Source organism: Mustela nivalis (assembly GCF_964662115.1).
Source record: "Mustela nivalis genome assembly, chromosome: 4".
NCBI lineage: Eukaryota > Metazoa > Chordata > Mammalia > Carnivora > Mustelidae > Mustela > Mustela nivalis.
This window is the reverse complement of record NC_139023.1, coordinates 27,241,825-27,264,237: the sequence shown is the minus strand read 5'-3', so window position 1 is coordinate 27,264,237 and position 22,413 is coordinate 27,241,825. Positions and strand designations below refer to the sequence as shown.

The 22,413-nt window shown below is 34.5% G+C and overlaps 1 protein-coding gene across 2 annotated transcripts in view; it reads left to right on the top strand.

Annotated features, from left to right (window-relative positions):
- Nucleotides 1–22,413, top strand: part of SLAIN2 (SLAIN motif family member 2) — a 91,096-nt gene that overhangs the window by 53,833 nt on the left and 14,850 nt on the right. The window contains exons 5-7 of one of the 2 annotated variants that reach the window (XM_082728378.1): nucleotides 1,017–1,376; nucleotides 1,810–1,947; nucleotides 11,477–11,554. In XM_082728378.1, the coding sequence (XP_082584504.1) occupies nucleotides 1,017–1,376; nucleotides 1,810–1,947; nucleotides 11,477–11,554 (576 nt within the window). The remainder of the gene's footprint in view (nucleotides 1–1,016; nucleotides 1,377–1,809; nucleotides 1,948–11,476; nucleotides 11,555–22,413) is intronic. The other variant, XM_082728379.1, reaches the window with a different exon arrangement.

The following is a 22,413-nucleotide window of genomic DNA, read 5'->3' as shown; positions in this document are numbered from 1 at the left end:
GTTCTTCGCTGGTCTGCTGTCTTTTGTTAGGTGTCTTTAATGCTGTGTTTGCTGTTATGAGACACTGAGTAACTTGTTGGTTACTAGTGAAACTTGTGGCTTGACTGAAGGACCAGATAGGCCCCAGGAATTTGTAGTTTTACAGATACCCTGGTGTGATTCTCACCCACTTCTTTGGGTACCATATCGATAGAACTATCTGTGTATGAGTACCCATCTTAAAAGTTTGAATACTTCTGTATAATAGTAGAGATTGTTAAATTAGGTTGTCCATGGTTATAGCAGGACTTGCTCAAAATATTAGCTAAATTCTGTACTTTCTTGAATAGTAATTTTTTTCTTCATTGAATATATATCAACATTTGTTTTTGTTCCAGAAGTTTTTATACTATTTGAAGGGCCTAATGTTCCTTGGCTGTTTCTGGAGATGTCAGGATACATAGGGGAGCCCTTTGAAAATTTGTACTTGATGGCTTAGGATTTAAGCTTGTTTTACTGAAGTCTTGGGTTGTGAAGCAATTGAAATTCATTTATGCCCAAATATTGAATTCCTGAGGGTGGGATAGAAGTTTGCTTCATCAATAACATCAATTCAAAGAATTTAGTATCCAGGGAGTTTATTTATCCACTGGTGTATTCTTTTCATTGGTGGCACAGTAATTATTTTCCCTTAATATTTCTTAAATGTTGATCTCAAATTTCGATTATTGTCTTTAGGAGTAGGAATATTTTCAAGTTTATCATTCTGTCTCTACTATAGATTTCAGATTTAAGAAGAAAATTTTGGATTGGGCAAAAGTTTATAGAATTCCATTCAATTTAAAAATAATCTTTTTTGAATGTTTTAGGCATATGGGAGAATGTGTAAGATGATTCAAGTGGAAAGGGAGTTTTTCTTTACACTTTATAGCCTGTTTGAATTTCTCAATGGTATTCTTTTGTTTTTAAACTTCAAAAATATTTAAATGTTTAAAAATATACCTAAAGAAATGAAATAACACATTCATTATTGTCAGGTCTCCGTCAAGAGTATGCAGCCACCACATCTCGGCGCAGTTCTGGTTCATCTTGCAATTCTACAAGGCGGGGTACTTTTAGTGATCAGGAACTTGATGCGCAAAGTTTAGATGATGAAGATGACAATATGCATCATGCAGTATACCCTGCTGTTAACAGGTTTTCACCATCACCACGCAATTCACCTCGACCATCACCTAAGCAGTCACCCAGAAATTCACCTCGTTCACGATCTCCTGCTCGGGGAATAGAATATAGTAGAGTGTCCCCACAGCCTATGATTAGCCGCTTACAGCAACCTCGCCTTTCACTTCAGGGTCATCCCACAGATCTGCAGACAAGCAGTGTTAAAAATGAAGGTAATTAGAATGTTTCTGGAGAAACAATTTTCCTTCATATTTCGGTATGTAACAGATTTTTACCAGGGTTTTGTATTTCAGACAAGTAGATCAAAAGTTCATTCAGTTTACTGTTTTATCACTAGTGAATCACAAATAAAGAAGAAAGTGAATTTTACTTGATTATGTTAGTATTGCTTTGTCCTACTCATGAAGTGGTCTGTATGTAGATTTTTATTTAATTGATTTCTGGCTCTTTTTAAAGGTTTTGTTCTACCAATTTATAGAACCTGGGTTGAATTGTTATAAGACATGTACTTCCTATTAACTCTTCTAAAATATGCTGAATGCTTAAATAAAGAATTCAGTTTTTGATTGCCAATTAATATTTTAACTCTTTCTTCATCTTAAAGAATGGTTTGATTTTTTTTTTCATTAAATTCTCTTGTTACAGAAAAACTAAGACGCAGTCTTCCAAACCTGTCCCGACCATCTAGTACACAAGTTGACTCAGTGAAAAGCAGCAGAAGTGACTCAAATTTTCAAGTGCCAAATGGAGGAATACCTCGCATGCAACCTCAGGCTTCAGCCAGTAAGTACCTTTATTGTACCAGTTATTTAAAGGAAAGTGAAAATAATAGGTAGTAATTTTGTACTGAATAGCTGTATTAAACCATATCTGCAGTAAAGTACAGTACCCACTTGTATCAGTACTTGTATCTGAATGAAACTTTGGTCTTTCCAGAATTTTAAAATAAGCGTGTGTGTGTGTGTATTTCTTAGAAACCTACACATTAGAAAATGACAAGTTTTTGTGAGAAATAGTCCTGGAACAGACAACTTAAAACCCAAGTAGCTTTCTTACTAGAACATTAATAAAAAGCAGTAATCCTGCAAAAAATACTAGCATAATCAGAAGCATGTTAAATTTTCAGTGACTAAAATAAATACTCCAGCAAATATAGAACTTCATAAAAACAAAAAATTGAAGGTAACTTGATGAAAAGGAAGAGCTGAGAGCGTTGAATGAAGAAGACATACGCAACATAAACAAAGATCAGAAAGAATCATGCAGAAAGAACTCCTAAGACAAAGGAGCCAGACTGAGCCAAGAAGTGATAAGGGAATAGATGGATACTGTGTACTTTGGTGTACAAGGTGATGAAAAATGAATTGAACACTTTCCAAAGAGTGTTACTTGTTAACTACAGTAGATAAGAGCATGTAATCCAATCAGGTTTAAACAAACTATCACAGTTCTATAATTTTAGAAATGCTCAATGTGCACCCTCTGTATCCCACAGCTCACATCAGTCTTGTAGTCTGATAGACCCCGTTCCTTTGTGGCACATTATGTCACCGGTTGAAGTGGTAGCTGTGATGTGCTCCTTCATTTCCTCAGAGCTGTGAAGAAGTAGCACAAACATGAGGTTATTGATTGTTCATTTATGTAACTTGTTTATTGAATAATACTACTTTGAAAGCATTTGATTATTTTTTTAATTCCTTTACACTCTTTCTTGGCTCTGTTGTGTTTAGCTGACTTTGTGTATTTTGTGTTAAGCTGCTGTTACTTGGTGACTCAAAAAAAAAAACAGGCCAGGAAAAAATACATTTATGTTTTAAAATACATAAATAATAATGACAATAAATTAATAAATACATTAAAATAATAAAATACATTTATGTATTTTTATCACAAATGATTTATGTGATAACATCGATACATTTTCCTTACTTTCTAGTTGTATATATTACTTACATTACAGAAACTCATGTTGTGCTGTACCATACGTATATATTCCTGTTTAATCCTCACAACAATTCTGTGAAGTAGGTACAGTTATTAACATTTTGCAGATTAGGAAATAGGACCTTTGAATGGTTGAATAACTTATCTTTGATCATATGGCTTATAGGCGGCATGTTAGGATTCACACCCACGTGCTCAAGAATCCAAGTCCACCTAGCGAGATTTGTCACATTTATGGTTTACAACTAAGATTTAAAAATAGTCCAGAATTATTGTCTGTTTTTTTGTAAGATGAGCCCTAAAATTTAAGGCACTGTAGAAAATTATTACACAGAGATTTATATACTTCATTTACTCAGCTGGATGTGTGCAACATGTTTTTGAGCCAAGTTGAAATTTAAACTTAGTATTCCAAGTCTTACAGACTATGCAAGAGTGCCATTATGATACTCAAATGGTATACTCATAATTAGTATGAAAAATGGGGAATCACAAAACATTAAAAATAAAGTAGCAATTCGAACTCTAAATTCTATCAAAATGGTGAATGATAACTTTTGTGCCTTTAAGTCTACAAATTAAGTCATTTTGACCCTTGAGGACATTGTGTGTCTGGTTTTTTCCTCCTTGGTATATTTGCCTGAAACAAAAAACAGTGCACAATGTTAATACAACAGGAAAGAAAATTTTGTATCATTAAGATTAAGCAATAAAAATCATGCATATTACAAGCTGCACTTCTATAGCCTATGCACAGATAATCCAAAACATTATTTATATTTGTCCTTTTGTGCTTACTTTGAATGTTAAGTTCTCAATTTCTCAAAACTTTATATCTCCAGAGACAGCTTCATGGCTCTTAAAAAAAAAAAAAAAAAAAAAAAAAAAACTAGCTATATCTATATTCTCTTTACTATATTCAGTAAATTCTCAGTACCAGTTCTTTTACCCAGGGTTGTTCTCTCATGCCCTCATGTATGTTCTTTATTTGAACTACTCTAGCCCCTCAAAGCTGTATGGAAATAAAAATCCTCGCAGAAATAGAAGAAAATATAAAAGGTTGAGAACCTAGGATAAAAATGTTAATAGAAAAAATATATTGACCATATCTTAAACTTTGTGATAATTACTTGCCTTCTTTACCTACTGATTTCTTAGAACTTTTTTCTATAGGTGAATTATTTTTTTCTTTTTCCCCAGAAATTGATAATTAAAGAAAATATGTAGGGAAAAATAATGAGATTCTAATCACCAGTTTACTTTTAAGTAAAAAATATGTATGCAGTTTCATAGTGGTGTATTTCAACATTTGAACAGTATATAAGCAAAAGAGAAAACAAGGTACCATCCTTTTTTTTTTGTCAATTTCATATGCTTGTTTATTTTTATATTTGAAACTGTAGTGAAGCTTATTTACAATTAAAATGCCACAAATACTTATTTTAATGTAAAATCACAGTCCAAAAATATTTTTGGAAAAAGGTAAATCCAGAATTTTACCAAGTTTAAAACTTAAGTTTATTTTATAAAAATATTGTAAAGCCTTTTGTTTAAAATTAACGTTATATTTTGTAATGTACTTATTTTTCTTAAAATTTTACATATATCTTTGATAGAAATGTATGTATGTGTTCTTTTAATTAGTGTGTGTGTATACTGCTTTCATAATAGCCTTTTTATTTTGATATAGAATTATTTATAAATGTAATAGCAAGTCTTATATGTTTTATACATGAATTAGTATTTTTTATTTTTTGTGTCAGTTGGTTAGTATAATAGATGTTGCATTTTCTTTTCCTTTAAGTCTTTATTTTTCCAGCCTTTAAGTGGTAAAGCTTTGGTTCTTACTTGCTGGTCTGCATGAACCTAACTTTGCGAGGTTGCTGTTATTTCCACTTATGGGACCACTTCTTTTGCCTTGTACTATGCCGATCACTGTTTTATATGCTTATTTGCTATGGCTGCATTATTGTGGATGCTGGCATTCAAATACGAATATTATGAGAGTTCTAATATATTTTCATTTTTATAGCTATTACCAATTTCCAGCTTCTGTATTTGAAATGTGAGTAACTTAAAAAGTTAAAGAAAACCAGAGCATTGCAGAGGTCATGGATATATGTCATTTTCTCAGTTTCTCCAGTTAAAGGAAGGAATGTTTGTCAGGAACAGAGTTTTTTCAAAAGACTAGTGCCTTGCTAAGACTACTAGAGTAGAGGTTCAGTAGGAAATTTAGTTTTCAGAAAGATACAGGAATTATCGGTTCAGAAATAAGAAAAGGGAGAAAAACCCTAGAAGATCTGCTGGTTTAAAAAAATTTAATACTTAAAACTCTGGTTAGTAGTTTTAAATATTTATTTTCACATGAATTATCTCATTTGAATCTCACAACCACCTGTTTCTTTTCATAGAGAGAAAGCAGATGTCCATACGTATTACACAGGCAGTAGCACATAACTAGAAAAGTGCAAAACCAAACCAAATTACTCCCTCCTCCCAACCACTCTTTGAGTCCCCTGATATCCTCCCAATAATTTTTTGATTACATCATGCTGACGTAACTGCAAATGAGTAGGCATCTTGGAAAATATTCCTGAGTGACTATTGGAGCATTATTGAACCATACTTTGTGGATATATGTCATTTTCTCAGTGAATTACCACAAATGAGTAAAATAATCCAGTGTAATATTTATCCACTTACTTACATTTAATCAAATGGAAGAATATTTTTGCATAAGATACAGAGTGTTATCCCAGCGAAAAGTTACATGGTCAGTATTCTACTCCAGACTTCTCACTGAAGAGGGAGTGTCCAAGACAGTGGTCAGCTTACATGTAACCAGACTGCCCTGAGGCCCATGGGGAAGGAATTTTCATCCAGATTTCGCTTGGAACCAAACCTTAAAAGATTACACTTGAATTTTACATAATTGTGAATTATAAAATCAAATAAGTTATGATAAATCTGTGTAATGGGCTGATGTAAGAATGAATGGGATACTTCTAGAATTTCTTTTTAAGAGTAAGCAGCACAATGATGGTCAATTATCTAATTACAAAAAGATTTTATAAATGTTTTTCTGACACTCCTATATATTTTGATTGAATACATCTGGGATGGTAACCCAACATGTATATTTTTAAGTGTTTCACTGATCCTGCAGTATATTCAGGTTTGAGAACCACTTGAATAGATCTCTGCTACAGAGGATCTTGAATGCTTAGTTCAGATCTCTGTTCAGATTTTATCTAGTGATCAATCACTCATGTGTCCTTAATTATTCAACAGGTATTGGGTATATGTTATGTTATAGGCAGTGGGATTATAGATATAAATGAGAGCATGTGCCCTTCAGTAGCACGGAGTGATTAGCAGGAACTTCTGTGGGAACAGAAGAAAGGCATTAAACTCTTTTGTGTGTGAAGAGGCTTTCAGGAATGTTATTGAAGTTATCTTTCTGCTAACTCAGGAGGAGCTCATGAGACCACATGAAGAAAGGAAAGACAGATTTACCTAATAGTGTGATTGGTATTGAAGTCTTTAAAGTAGCACCCTGTTTATAGTGGTTTTGTATGACTAGAGTGTAGGGTGCAGCAGGATGGTTAGTGCTTCCATTGATGAAGGATGAGAGAAATATGTAAGGCACAGACTGGGAGTTTTTTTAATATATTAAGGAATTTGGATTTCATCCTGTAAGTGTGGAAAGCCATGGTAGACTTTTTTTTTTTTTTTTGACAGAGATCACAAGTAAGGAGAGAGGCAGGCAGAGAGAGAGGAAGAGCCATGGTAGACTTTTGATCAATGTTGCTTCTTAGAAAATCCATTCTAGTAGTAATAGGAAGAATGGATTAAAGTTGAGAGACTAGAAACCATTTGGAAGGCTATTGTACAATCATGGCAAGAAATGAATATCTGAACAAAGGCATTGGTACGGGAGGTGATGAGATCTGGATGAATTTTTAAAAATGAAAGCGGATATGTGACTTGGTAACACTGAGAAGATGGGAGGTGGAGAGGGAGAGAGGATTGAAAGGTGACTCTGAATGAGAATTTATAAGCAATGAAAGTTTCAAAACAAAATGTCATTGCCGAGTTAGGGGGAACACTGAACATTTTACCTGGCAGTGATTAACATTCTTTTGTAGTGGCTTATGCTTACTTAGTATTTGGGACCTGGAATTATTTTTAACATCTCTCCATATGACAAAATTATGTTCAATAATAATGAAATAGAATGGGTTATAATAATAATGGCTGGAGAAAATGCAGACAATGAGAAATACTTTTTTATTGAGTGTTATTTTATAACTATCAGTAAAAAAATTATATCAACATTACAAAAAAGGTATTTTTAAATCATTTTTTATAAAAAAGGAAAATGTTTTTACATATTGGTCTGTCACAGTAGTGAATACTATAGTTTAAGTTTCTGGAAATTTGCCAATAACTTCTTCAGAATTGATCTTTGTATACTGAAGCTCAAGGTACAGTATAGCCAGATTTATCAGTTTCTCTTCAGTCATACTGACTGAAGAATAGTCTTCAGTTTTTAAATCTGAAAAGTTTTTCTTCTTCCCCACAATGCACCTGTTGCACAAGTAAGGAAATAGTCAACATAATGATAAGTTTGACAGAAATTCATAAATTTCCATTTTACAATACATTTCAGAAATTGCCATCTTGTCCATATCTTAGTTCCTTTGGGGATCAAATCTAAAGATTTTTTTTTTAAGATTTTTATTTATTTATTTGACAGAGAGAGAGATCAGAAGCAGGCAGAGAGGCAGGCAGAAAGGTGGGGGGTGGGAAGCAGGCTCCCTGCTGAGCAGAAAGCCCGATGCGGGGCTCAATCTCAGGACCCTGAGATCACAACCTGAGCCGAAGGCCGAGGCTCAATCCACTGAGCCACCCAGGTGCCCCCCAATCTAATGATTTTTTAAATGTCTTCACAGCTGAAAAAATTCAAGTAATACTCAGTCACATATAATTACAATTGAAGTAACTCAGATTCTGTTTCATTGACTTAATTATCACTGTACCACCATGGCTTATTTCTAAGCCGTGTAAATGTAGGAAAAAAATATTGTATGAAAGGGGTTAGAAGCACTTAGTAGTGTGCTAACTGAGCTTGATTTCACATCTCTGTGACCTTAACTCTGGAAAGAAACGTGTAGTTGAATCTACCTGTGATAGGGGAGACCATATAACTGGGAGTTCTGGTTATTTTTCATGTGAAATGCAATGTACATTAAAAGATAAGTATGTTCATTTAAATCTTTAATATTTGCTGTTAAAAGGTAATGGTACCTGCAGCAATTATTTCTAACTTAGGCTGACAAATTGTTTTCTTTAGGGAGGAGCATTTTATCACCAACATTGATTATTAATCCAGGACATGATGATTTAAAAAAAAAAAAAGACCAAGCTGGTTTTATTTTTGCTCTGAATTCCTTATAGACCATTCACTCACTGCCCAGACTGCACTGGAGTGTGTGTGGCGGGGGGGGGGGGGGGGGGCTGGTTCAGCAGTTCCACTACTGCTGCCTTGATGCACATGAATAAAGTGGAAGGATTGGATGTAGGGAAACCAAAAAAAGATATTGTCCTAATCCAAATATAGGATGATGAAGGTCTGAGTTAGGTATTTAGGAGACAATAGGGGGATGTAAACAGAACTATAGGGATGACTAAATGGAATTAAAGAAAACTTTGAGCTAGAATGATTTGGAAAATGGTGGTGTATGTTTAATAAAAATACAGAGACTTTCGGAATTGGTATGTGGAGGAAGACATTAACCTGAGCCACCCAGGCGCCCCAAACCTAACTAACGTTGAATGAGAGAATAATATTTTTATTGTACCATCTTTGCTTTCCATGGTGGGTCTTGCTAATTTGGAATTAAATAAATATTAAGAGAGAAACCAGGGAAACAAGTATTTTTAAACAGCTAACATGCTGAATTCTGTTATTATGGAAAGATTTGGAGACTTTCTGTTTACTATACTTTATCATTTAAAAAATGATTTTGTCTTTAGAAGGCTGATCAAATTAAGAGTGATAATTCAAATAATAACTTAGTGTTCTTATTTGAGTAATACACCACTATGCAGTATCTTATGAAAATCACTCATTTCTTTGTCAGATTTATTAGATTTGTTGTATTAGACAAGTTTAGAGTATACTGCTTGATTCTGTTTGCAGTCTGATTCTTCAGGTAACCATTGCATCGTTTTTACTTGTTTTGGATGCTGTTGTTACCCATGAAACTTGAGAGATAAAGTCCATTGGAGTTATCATAGCTATTAATTTCAGTAGGACTTTTCCAAAACAGATTACAGATGATATTTGATATTAAGCCCTCACTAAAAAAAATTTTAATGGTAATAGGTATTGTGGATTGCCAGTATACATACCAGTAGTTACCTTTTGCCCTCATTTTCTCTATTCCAGTGATAGCGGCGTACTTCCTGTCCTTCAGATCCACTGGGCACACACTTACCTCAGGTCCTCTACCATTGCTTTCCATCTGCCTACAGTGTTCTTCACAGATAGCTGTATGGCCTACTTCCTCTCTTCCTTCAGATCTTTGCACAAATGTCATCTCAGGGAAATCTTTCTTGATCACCCCATTTATAATTGCAATTTAAATCTCCCATTTCGTGTCTCCCTTCCCTACTTGGTTTTCTCCTTAGCTCTCACTGTCTGACTCTTTTCTTTCCCCTTTCTTTTCAGAATGTTAGTTCCATGAAAGTAAGAATTTTATCTATCTAGTTGGCTATTGAAGAAATCCAGTGTACCTAAAACAGTACCTGAAATAAAGTAGATAATTAACTATTTGAAAGAATGAAAAAAAGCAGCAGCAGCAGTGAATGAGTAAATGAATGATACTATGAATGGTTGGAAGTATGAATAATTATGCAAGTGGAGAATATTCAATGATGATAGAATCCTGTATTTCTGTGGGATAGATATGAGGTAATTTTAAAATTGATTTTTTTTAAGGTTTGAAGTTTTTAGTAGTCTTCCTGGCAATATTTAGGCTGAATTGGTATATTATTTAGCTAAGTAATATGTGGAATACTGTAAAATTTGAAATCAAGTATGTTTATTTAAAATATTTACTATTAGTGACGAACAAATTTGATATTTTGATTGGTTTACATATTGTAGATTTTCTCATCCATAAGAAACTATTTCTTTAAGTTTGCACTTTGCACTAAGATTTCCATCCCTTTTCCTTTCCGACTTAATGCACTAAGCATTTAAAGTTTTTTAAAAGCATTAATAGAGTCAAGCAATAGAGCAAAATTAAGAATCCTTAATTCTCTTTGAGGATATTATCAAGTATTCCTTTGCCAACCTGATGATTGTTTAAGTGCTGGCCAGATTTATGGTTGTGGGATCTCTTTCTCCCTGCATATAAATCCTAAAAGTCCAACTTAAAAATCAGTAGAGTAACATTTTAGAACCACTTAAATAGGTAACTGTACTGGTAGATGTGGGTCTTTTCAGTTCAATGAAACTATAGTGAGCTTTAACTCTAGATGGCTCTGAGCTGCCATTTACATGCCAGGTTTTAGAGGTTTGTTGCAGTTAATAGATTAGGAGTTTTAGAGAAAGCTTAGAACTCCTCATTGATCACTTTAAGAAGCAGATGCTCTGACTCCTCCAAACCCGTCAACCCCAGCACACACTGTGCACCATGCCCCCCCCCACACCTCTATCCATGCCATTTAATATGAGCATAGCCCAGATATGTTGCTACACAAAGTCTAAAGTACAAATTAGTTTCATTCTACAGCAAGATGATGTTGAATATATTAAAGCCCCTGGATTTTTGCTCCCTTGAGGACCTGCCTCGTTCTGAGTTTTCTTCTCCTTTTTGAGTATGGGGATTACTGTTTTATGTTAGGGCAGTTCATCTAACAATAACTGCTTTGCCAAAGTCTGCTTTTTTGCATTGAACAAGTACTACTTTTATTTTATTCTATACTGTGTGCTTGTGTTCATCACTTTTACTTAATTAGCTTTATATTCTTTGCATCCTGTAGCATGTTTGCCGGTGGTTTGCTTTCTCTTTGATATTTTGATTGGTTTACATATTGTAGATTTTCTCATCCATAAGAAACTATTTCTTTAAGTATGCACTTTGCACTAAGATTTCCATCCCTTTTCCTTTCTGACTTAATGCACTAAGCATCACTTTCAGATTCTTCTGCTTCTAGGTTTCTAACATATTTTCAACTTATGGTTTCTGTTCCTTGATAAATTTTCAAGTATGTATTAAAATATTCAAGTTTACAGAAGCTATAGCCTTTATCTTGTCCTTCCAGGCAAATATTACAGTTCCTTATTTTTCAACAGCTTCGCAAAGGCTGAAAAATTTGCCTCGTACTTCCCTCAAAGCCAAACAGTTGCTTCAAACTTCATCTACAAAAAGAGGTAACTACAGCCTCTTACTAAGTTTTAAATTTCAGCAAATGATCTAGTAGTTAAATCTTATACCTTTTGGTATACTGAGTCATTGATGTCTGTAGGGCACGTTTTCTTTTTTCTTTTTTTTTTTTTTTTAATAAAGTAATGTGGATTCATTCTCTCTTGGATAAGTCCAGAAGAAACTTATTTTCTGCAGAGGTACGTATTGGATTGCTCTTCTGAAAGGAATAAATGATATGTAGCATTTTCTATTAGAGAATTTATCATTTTTCTTACCAACCTAAAACTGAAGGTCATTGTTTTAGCTTAATGTAGATGAACTAATAAGTGCTTTAAAATGAACCAAATGCCAGACATTTTGTACGTAAATTTTTTTCTTCTGACTTTTGAATTTTGGATTTACTTATCTGTAGGATGAAATGGGAATGCTTTCCTTTTAGAAGTTGATAAACATTAAAACACAAGATGTTGTGGTTAATTGGTAATATTTGGGCTTATTTACAGGAGTGGTAGCTTTTTTAAGAACTGAAAGTTGAAGTATGTGAAGGTTGGACACCAAAGCTATCATTTTGGTTTGAACAGATTGGATGTATGAGCAGCTAGAGAGAAGTAGAATTGCGGAAAATACCATGGAATGGGGTAGGACCAGCAGTAGTAAGAATGAATAGAAGCCTCAGAGGGAATGGGACATAACAAATATAAGCAGTGAGGAAAAATATTAACCCTATCCAGGACATGTAGATTTCTCGACAGTTTCAGATCTCAGTAAATAACAAAGATATATGAGGAGGATAAAGTATTAAAGGACATTATGTGGAAAGAGGAGATTTGAGATTTGTTAGTTGAAGAAAAAGATTTGGTTAATACGGGTACAAAAACACTGAAATACATATTTTGGCAAGTTCATTTATATGTAAATGTTTTAGCAATGATTTGGTAAATTAAGTATGATTTAAGGAAATAGTTTTAGATAATAGAATCTGAAGGGAAGAGAATAATCAAATGGAAATTTTGCATGTGTAAATATTTGTGTTTTGAATACCGAAAGTCGATCATAGCCCTCCAATACAAGTGTCTTTCAGTGCTACTGTCAGAAATAAGAATGAGCCTGGGTGGCTCAGCTGGTTAAGTGTCTGCCTTTGGCTCTGGTCATTTTCTCAGGGTCCTGGGATCAAGCCCTGTGTCCGGCTCCCCACTCAGTGGGGAGTCCACTTCTTCCTCTCCCTCTGTCCCTCTCCCCCACTGACACAAATAAATCCAAAAAATCTTAAAAAAAAAAAAAGGCTGGATAGTATATGTTCTTTAGATAGAGAAGAAGGTGACTTATTAGGAATTATAATAGAAAAGGGTCCTTACAGAAATTATTTGAGGACCAAAGGCTTTTTTTTTTTTCTTTTGAGACTTCTAGATATTTTTGAGTACTTGGTGAGAGGTAGTGAAAACAGGAACATGAAATGTTCCTGGAACATGAAACGAAAAGATTGTGGTGTCTAAAACAGGACAGGAGATTACTGTATCATAATAAAACGTAGGATTTTATGTTTATATAAATTTTGTTGTATGCCTCTCTAAACTGCTTCATAATTTTTAGGGGAATCAGGTAGGTTTAAATAATTTTAAATTTTTACTCAAGGATTTTTTGCTATTTATTAGATTAAGAAGATCATAACTTTTGGGTGGTTGGTTTTATGTTTTGGGGTTACTACTGGGTTTTTTCGACCTATGAAAGTTGCATATTTTTGTGACTAAGCCACCAAACTCCCACCCTCCATAATACGATGGCAGGAAAACCCAATTTTATAATTCCTGGTACCTCTAGTTGTCTTAGTAAAGGGAAAGAAGATTGCATGTTTGTGTGTTGGGTTTTATTGTTATTTTGTTTCTTTTTGTTTAATCTCTTAATTTAATCCAGACTCATAATTTTTTTATTGGTATTGTGGTTTGGGGTAATCATTTTATACTACTAGAAGTTCTGAACCAAAAAAAAAAAAAAAAAAAATCTGAACCAATTGAAAAATGGACACAGATATACAATAGGATTTAAAATAATTCAGGTTAGGTGTGCCTGACTAGCTCAGTCAGTAGAGCACTTGATTCTTAATCTTGGAGTCTATTTATTTATTTATTCATTTATTTATTTTATTTGAGAGAGAGAGAGAGAATGAGAGTGAGCAAGCATGAGAGAGGGAAGGTCAGAGACAGGAGCAGACCCCCCTGCTAAGCAGGGAGCCCAATGCAGGACTCTGATCCCAGGACTCCCAAGATCACGACCTGAGCTGAAGGCAGTCGCTCAACCAACTGAGCCACCCAGGTGCCCTAATCATGGGGTCTTGAGTTCTAGCCCTATGTTTGGCATCAAGCCTACTTTAAAAAATAAACTTAGGTTAATTACCGGTAAAGCTGAATCAGAGACTGGGATCTCTTGGGTCCAAGACCAAATGGATTTTCTAATTTTCCCTCATATCTCAACTTTGAAAAAGAGGGTCTGCACTGGACTGGGGGATTCTCTATTCTTGTTAGAGAATTGAGGCAGATAAGATTCAGACACCATGTGTTCATAGGTACCTTTGGCACTTTAAACCTGGACTAGAGAAACATGGGACTGGTCAGTAAATTGTCACATAAATCAGTTGTCCCATCCTGGGGATGAAGCTGTCACATCTTCTAGAAATTTGGCGTACTTATTTTCAGGACTCAAAGGATCATGGAAAGAGGGAGAAGGTAGTTCCCTTAACAATTGGAAATATCACTATGAATTTAATTATTTTTTTAGAGAACACACACGCATGAGGGGGAACAGGGAGAGAGAGAATCTTACACAGTCTCCATGCTCAGCACAGAGCCCAAAGTAGGGCTTGATCTCATGACCCTGAGATTGTGACCTAAGCCAAAATTAAGAACCACTCAGGAACCCTGGTCACTTTGATTTTAATTGCATTTAGTGGTATTTGGAGTTTGAAGATGGGAAGAGAAGTAAGAACTGTGTTGCCTGGCACAAAGGGCCACACCATAAACATCTGTTGAATGAACACAGTCATGCCACTAACTCAAGGCTGGACTAATTCCTCTTTGCATTTTCTTCTTGCAAGGGTTTTTTTGTTTCTTCAGCCCATCCATCTCTTTAAGGAAAAAAAAATCCATTGTGTATAGTTAAGGCTTCCTGGGCATGACTGCTTAAACTGCTCTGACAAAGATCTTCATTCCTATTTATTGGGAACTCAGTGAAGTGGAGGTAAACAAAGTAAAGTCCTCACCAAATCAGAGGGAAAAATATGACTACTTAGAAAAACTGATGCATAGATCAGGACAAATTAAAATGTAGAAACATACCTTAAGTATGTTTCTTTAAGTAGAAAGAGGCGGAAATGTAGTATGAGTTAGCGATGGTTTTTGTCCCATACTGCTTGAATTCACTGTATTTTGAATATTTATAGAAGGTGAGATAAATGTTTATAAGAAGCCATATTGATAGGAGTTTAAAATGCTGTTTGATATCAGACTATCTGAAAATGGAGAAGCTAGGAATTTTGCTGTTACCTTGGATCCAAAATTTAAAATTTCTTATATTCGCTTTTCACTAACAAGTATTTATTGACTCTGTATCATAAACAAGATATACTCATTATATCCTTCCCTTCCCTACCCCCCCCCCCCATGTCTAGTCCCTCTTTACTTCTATTATAGTTGTGGTCAAAGCCAGCTCTGTCATACGGAGTTTTTAGATCCAGTTAAAATCATAAGAGTTGTTCCCTTTCCCATGATTTTATTATAGAAAATTGAGAGAATGGGAAAGGAGTGGGCATAGGGCTCTCTACAAACATACAAATCCTTGTTAGCCATTTCACACTATTTTTGGAATGATAGTTAAATAGATTCTGCTTACATTTAGAGTTGGTAAGTCTTTTTTGATTTTCCAAGATCTTTTTTTTCTTCTTTAGTTATATCTTCATTACATCTGTCAATTTCTTTTGTAGAGGAAGTCCTAAATCAAAACTTTCTCCTCTCTGAAATTGGTGCCTTTATTTTTCTGATTAAAAGCTGACTGACTTTTAGGAAATTAAAGTTAGAGCTAGGAAGCCTTCAAAAATCACCTAATTTCAATTAACCTCAGTTTATTCTTTTTCCTTCCTAGCCCCCAAGTTTATAGATAAGACAAAAATGCTGCTACCATTATAGGAAACACTTTTTATAATAGTGAAACTGTAGCTTAGTGCACTTCTTTACTTTCTAGTTTTCCCTTAGGCTATACGTTAACCTTGTTAAAATACTTCTCTCCACATTCTGAGATTGTAGAACTTCTCGAATTTATAAATCTGTTTGTTAAATTTTGTTATTTTAAAATATAACACGAATTCAGAAAACCGTATAATACATAGTTTAATGAATTACAACCTTTAGTGACCACCATTCATATCAGGAGACTGTAACTTGCTACTTCAGAAACTACCTGTCTGCTTCCAGACACAATCCTCCTTTGACCCACTTCCCCAGAGTAGCCTTTCTTCTGAATGTTTATAGCAGTCACTTCCTTACTTCTTTGGACATTTTGATCATCCAAGAAATGAAACTGTAGTTCTGCCTCTTTATGTTTTTTTACGTTTCTCTTAATTTATAGTTTTCTTCTAACTCTGTACTCACCGTTGTTAAGTTTGTTTAAAGAAACCACCAGATCATTGGCCCCATAGCTGTGGATGTAGATCCACAGGCCAGATCTTGCTGATGTCTTTTCCATGGTGTCGTTTAGTACATTTCTCTGTATTTCCATGAAGTGGTAATCGGATCTAGATGCTTAACTGGATTCAGTTTTGCTGTTTGGGGGAAGACTACTTCATAGAGGGTGTGCTGCTTTAGCCACAAGTGCACAAAGCAAGACTACCTCTTTTTTGGTGTGATATTATCAGTCACTGATGCCTAATACCTATATCCTTACTTTATTGGGTATTGCAGAATTGGTTTATTTCCATTCTGATACTCCCTTTTTTTCTTTTTGGTCAAAATATTTATATAGAGAGAAACTTTCCTTTATTCTTTGCTCACCCAGCAATATACTTACATTAGGAAATTCTGAATAAATTAATTCTTTCTCATTATTTACCAGTTACAAAATAAATTGGCACTCTACCGTCCTCCAAAGGTGACCCATATTTTTCTTAGATATGTATTATTATGCTCTTATAGATTCAAACATTTTTTTTATGTGTTTTGATTCATTCTGGACATTTTCCCAGCTTTGGTGGAAGTTTCTTCAAGTTGGCCCTCAAGTCTTTTTTTTTTTTTTTTAATTTATTTAACAGACAGAGATCACAAGTAGGCAGAGAAGTAGGCAGAGAGAGAGAGGAGGAAGCAGGCTCCCTGCTGAGCAGAGAACCTGATGTGGGGCTCCATCCCAGGACCCTGGGATCACGACCCGAGCTGAAGGCAGAGGCCTTAACCCACTGAGCCACCCAGGCGCCCCGGCCCTCAAATCTTTTTGATATAACCCTAGTAGTCTGATAAATTATTGCTAACTGGTATGGATAGGATAGGCACATCTTGTACATTTCCTGCCACAGTTTAATCATTTCTCCAAAAAGTTATAATTTCCTTTGATAGGAAATGGAATTTCAAAACCAAAATCTGAGTTCTTAGTTATATTAATTGTTACTGGGTTGGTCATTATTTCTAGGTTTTTTTTTAGTTACCGGAGCTAGTAAATATATGCATAGATTCCTGACTGTGTATATTTTAAGATTGAATGCCTTAATGAGTTCATGCTGATACTTCTATTCAAATTCAAGGCTTAACGATAGTTAATCTCTTAACTTACACCTGTATCTCCCTTATCTTGCTCTAAGAATTCTGTCTCTCACCAGCAGATAGAATTAAAATATCATTTAACAATTTGTTTTATCCCATATTATACACAAAATCTGGGGAAACCATTAACATAATATCATACAATGTGATTACTGAAAATACTTAATATAACCTTTCACATATGCTTTTTTTTTTTTTAGCAGTTACACTGCATATCCATTATCAGATTGAAGAGTCATTTGTACTTTTATTTAGTCTTAGTTCTACACTTAAATAATATTTTAGCGCTTACCACCAGTCTGTACATTGTTGTCTTTACATTGTTGTCTCACCAATCATTTTTCTTATTTGAACTTTCTTGTTTCATTCTCTAGTAGGTTCCTTAAAAGGGAGTTAAAGAAGCAGTATCCATTCCCTCCAGATTTGTGTGTTGATGACAGTTCGTCCATCCTTTTTATATTTGAAATTCATTAACTAGATATGAAATCTTTGGTTCATATTTTCTTAAATATATATTACTCCATTTTTCTCAGGAATAAAAAGTTATTTCTCTTACATTGCTTTGGTTCTTTATCTGGATGTCCAAAGGATGTTTTCTTTTCCTTTAAAGTTTAATCATTTTTTTTTTAAGATTTACTTTTTTATTTTAGAAAGAGAGTGAGCAAGTGAAGGGAGGGCAAAGGGAGAGAGAATCCTGAAGCAGACTTCCCACTAAGTGTGCAGCCTGACATGGGGCATGATCCCAGGACCCCAATATCGTGGCCTGAGCCAAGAATCAAGGATCAGCCACTTAACCAACTGAGCCATTGAGGCGCTCAAGTTCAATAATTTATGAGAATATATCTTAGTGTTGGTCATTTTGATTTTATTTCCCCAGATAGGTGGTGTGTTCTTTCAGTATGGAATTGCACATATTTTAAAATTTCAGACAGTCTTTTGAATTATGGTTTTTAGTATTCTTTTCTCTTGCTTTGGCTTTCTTCTTTTCGTGGGGGCGCCTGTTGTACGTGTGTTGATATTCTTTGCTTATCTTCTGTGTGTCTGTTGCCTTCCCTTGAATCCATTTCCATCTTCATTTTTTTTCTATAAAAGTTTCTCTTCATTGTCTATTTCTCTTAAAGCATTATCTGTCATGTGTGGTAACTCTTGTGTTCTTTCTTCCATAGACTTCATTTTAAGATGATTTATGTCCAGTTCTTTTCTGTGTTCTCTATCACCCATTTTTTAATGTTTCCCATTCTGTTTTATGATGTTCTTTCATATCTTTTATCATTTTCTTAAATGTTTTTAGAATTTGAAATATTAGGTTATAATTTTCATCTTTTGTGTATGTGTGCATGGTGGACATGATTTCTGGCAAGGTTGTACTGTTAGTAGAAATGTTATTCTGGGGGCGCCTGGGTGGCTCAGTGGGTTAAAGCCTCTTCCTTCGGCTCGGGTCATGATCTCAGGGTCCTGGGATCGAGCCCCGCATCGGGCTCTCTGCTGAGCAGGGAGCCTGCTTCCTCCTCTCTCTCTCTGCCTACCTCTCTTCCTACTTGTAATCTCTGTCTGTCAAATAAATAAATAAAATCTTTTGTAAAAAATGTTATTCTGCTCTTTTCTTTTTTTAATAGTAACTTCACATGGGATTTGACCTCAGTGCTTGTCTCTTGCCCATTTTTCTTTGGAACTTTTTTTTCTAAACATTTAGAGAGGGACTTTGATTTAAGATTTTCTAATTTTATGTCTATGGAGATTGCAAAACTGTTAAAAAAAATACTGCTACTTATTTTCTGAGATTTCTTACCCTTGCTCTTCTTCCCTAGTTATAAAATTCATCCTTTTGGGGCACCTGGGTGGCTCAGTCAGTTAAGCAGCTCAGGTCATGATCTCAGGATCCTGGGATTGAGCCCCACATTGGGCTCTCTGCTCAACGAGGAACCTGCTTCTCCCTCTCCCTCTCCCTCCACTGCTTGTGCTCCCTCACTTGCTCACTTGCTCACTGTCTCTTTCAAATGAATAAATAAAATCTTTTAAATAAATAAAATTCATCCTTTTAAAGTGTTTAAGTCAGTGTTTCTTACTATATTTATAGAGCTGAGCAATTATTTTGACCTTAGAGATCTTCATCACCCACATAAGAAATATCATACCCATTTCCCACTGCTTCCAGCCCCTGGCAACCACTAATCTTTCTGTCTCTGCTTTTACCTATTCCTCTGCTATTTCTTGTAAATACAATATGTGATCTTTGTGACTGGCTTAGCATGAGGTTTCCGAAGTTCATCATAGTACAGCATATGTTAGTATTTTGTTCCTTTTTATTGTGATGTATATCCAATTTGGTATGAATATACCAAATTTCATTTATCCATTTTTCAGTTGTGAACTTCTGAGTTATTTACACTTTTTGCCTCTTTTGAAAATCCTAATGCTGCAAGTATTTGTCAGTAGCTTATTTATTCATATCTATTAATCTTTTTGTATGTAAGGAAGAAAACCTATAGTGAAGCCCATTCCCAGGGGTGTCTCCTGCCTCTTACATCTAATAAATCTTCTCATGATAACTGTGTGCTTACAAAAATAATGGTGACTCATGTATAGTAATGGAAGAAGAAATCAAAGGCTTCTATGCGTTGTTAATTTTGTGTGTGTGTGATTATTTGTCAGCCTTCACAAATTTAATAGGCCTTGGTATCATGTCTTATGAAACCTGTCTAGGATAGTAGCCCCACAAATATGTCCTGAGTCTAGTTAAAAATAAAAATGGTGAAAATAACATTTTAATTTCTACTTCCGGAGGTGTTTCTCTCTTAATTCCCAGTAAAGAATACCAATCTGGGATTTGAGGAGTTGTGGGTTCAGCTTCTTTCTTTTTTATTTGCTCAGTTGATCTCTGTGGTTGTGGCAAGTTTTCTTTTCTACACAGTGAAAAGGTAGGAACAGATAATCACTAGTGACTCTTGTAGCAAGGATTTTTTGACTATAACGAAATAATCATATTTACATCATCTCTGAAGTCTTTAATAACCAGAACTTATTTTTTTTTAAGTCTTTATTATGTCAGTAACCTCTTACAATCCTTGATGGTGTGTAACTGGGATGATGTAACTTACTATAGTAAGGGAGAGTTAACAAGTATTTTTGTTTTTAATTTTGGTTAATTAATTGAATGGCATATCTATTTTAATAAATGTTTCTCTCCCCCCATCAGTCATAGTGGCCAGTGTTTCAGAATGTGTATATTTTTATTGTAAACTATATATTTGATATTTACATATTTTTAGCAAGAAATTAAAAGGCATATAAATGGAATTTTTAGTTTGGACACATCACTGTAAAGAGAACCATTTGGAGTATCTATGTTTTTTTCATGTTGCTATTTACATTTGAGATACATTATTTATAAAACACTCTGAATATTTATCAAGCTAAAAAATAATATATAATTTACTCAGTTTTTCCCATTCTAAAGTGCCTATTGTGTTTTCTAAGCCTCAATTAGAAAACTTACCATTTTTATTAAATGCTTACTAAAAGACAAAAACAATGAATATTTGAAAATAGGAATCCTCATACTACCCACCATTTCATTTCAGAGGTGGCTTAACTGAGACACTGAGGTCAGTATTTTTAGTCATATGTCAGTTTTATAAATAGAGTTCTAATTCTTGTTCAGAGTAGATAACAGCTTCATTTTATGCCTCGATTTAAGTGCAATTCTCAGTATCCAAAGTGAGTAAAGAGAAATTATAACCTACTGTCATAATTAATTTGGACAGTAAAGCCTAACTAATCCCTGTGTTTTAGTTAATTTATAAGGATGGCCTGGGAGATGATTGTCTTGAGTGGCATTGTTGAATATCTTTCCAGAGAACTCAGCTGCAACAGGCTGAAAGGCTCCAATATTCCTAGATAAGGAAGGCGCAGATGTAGTATGCCTTACAGTTTGTGTAATATTACACATTTGCCAACTGTTTATACAAATAATACTCATTTGATTTTCACAGCTAACCTGTGCTATTTGCTGAAACTTGCTGAGTTTTGTTTATATGAGATTTACATCTAAATATTTCTATTTCTCTTTTTGGGGAGCAATGTAAGTAGTGTTATGTTTTTTATTTTGATTTCTGTACATTCATTACTGCTATATAGAAATACAGTAGATTGTTATATGTTAATCTTCTATCCTGTGACTTTACTGAACTCAGTATTTCTAGAAGTTATTTTTTGTGTGGATTCCTTGGGATTTTTGAGGTAACAATCTGAAGACCGTTTCTTTTGAGTTTATATGCCTTTTAATTTCTTGCTTATTGCACTAGCTAGAACTTCCAGCACTATGAATAAGAGTGGTAAGAGCATATATTTTTGTTTTGTTCCTTAGAGGGGAAGTAGTCTTTCACCATTAAGTATAATGTTATATGTATATTTTTTATGAATGTTCTTTAACAAGTTCAGGTTCTCCCATTCCTGTTTTTCTCAGAATTTTTATCATGAATATGTGTTAAATTTTGTTAGATGCTTTTTGCTGCAGTAGATGTGATCATGTGACTTTCCTTTAGCCTGTTTTATGGTGGATGACATTGATTGATTTTCAGGGTTTTTTTAAAAGATTTTATTTATTTATTTATTTCACAGACAGAGATCACAAGTAGACAGAGAGGCAGGCGGGGAGCAGGCTCCCTGCTGAGCAGAGAGCCTGATGTGGGGCTCGATCCCAGGACCCTGAGATCATGACCTAAGCCAAAGGCAGAGGCTTAACCCACTGAGCTACCCAGGCGCCCCTGATTTTCAAATTTTGAACCAACTTTGCATCCTGGAATAAACCCCACTTGATCATGGTATATGAGATTTTATATATATATATAAAACTGAGTTCTGTATGCTAATAATTTATTAAGGAATTATACATCTACATTCCTGAGAGAGATCAGTCTGTGATTTTCTTTTTTGATACTTTGTTTCTGGTTTTGTTTTTTCTGGCTTATTGTCTTTCTCTGACACCACTCAGACATTTGATGGCCGAGGCTTGGTGGTATTTTATTACTACTAGGTGGAAATAGAAACCTGGGTTTTCTACTCAGTCT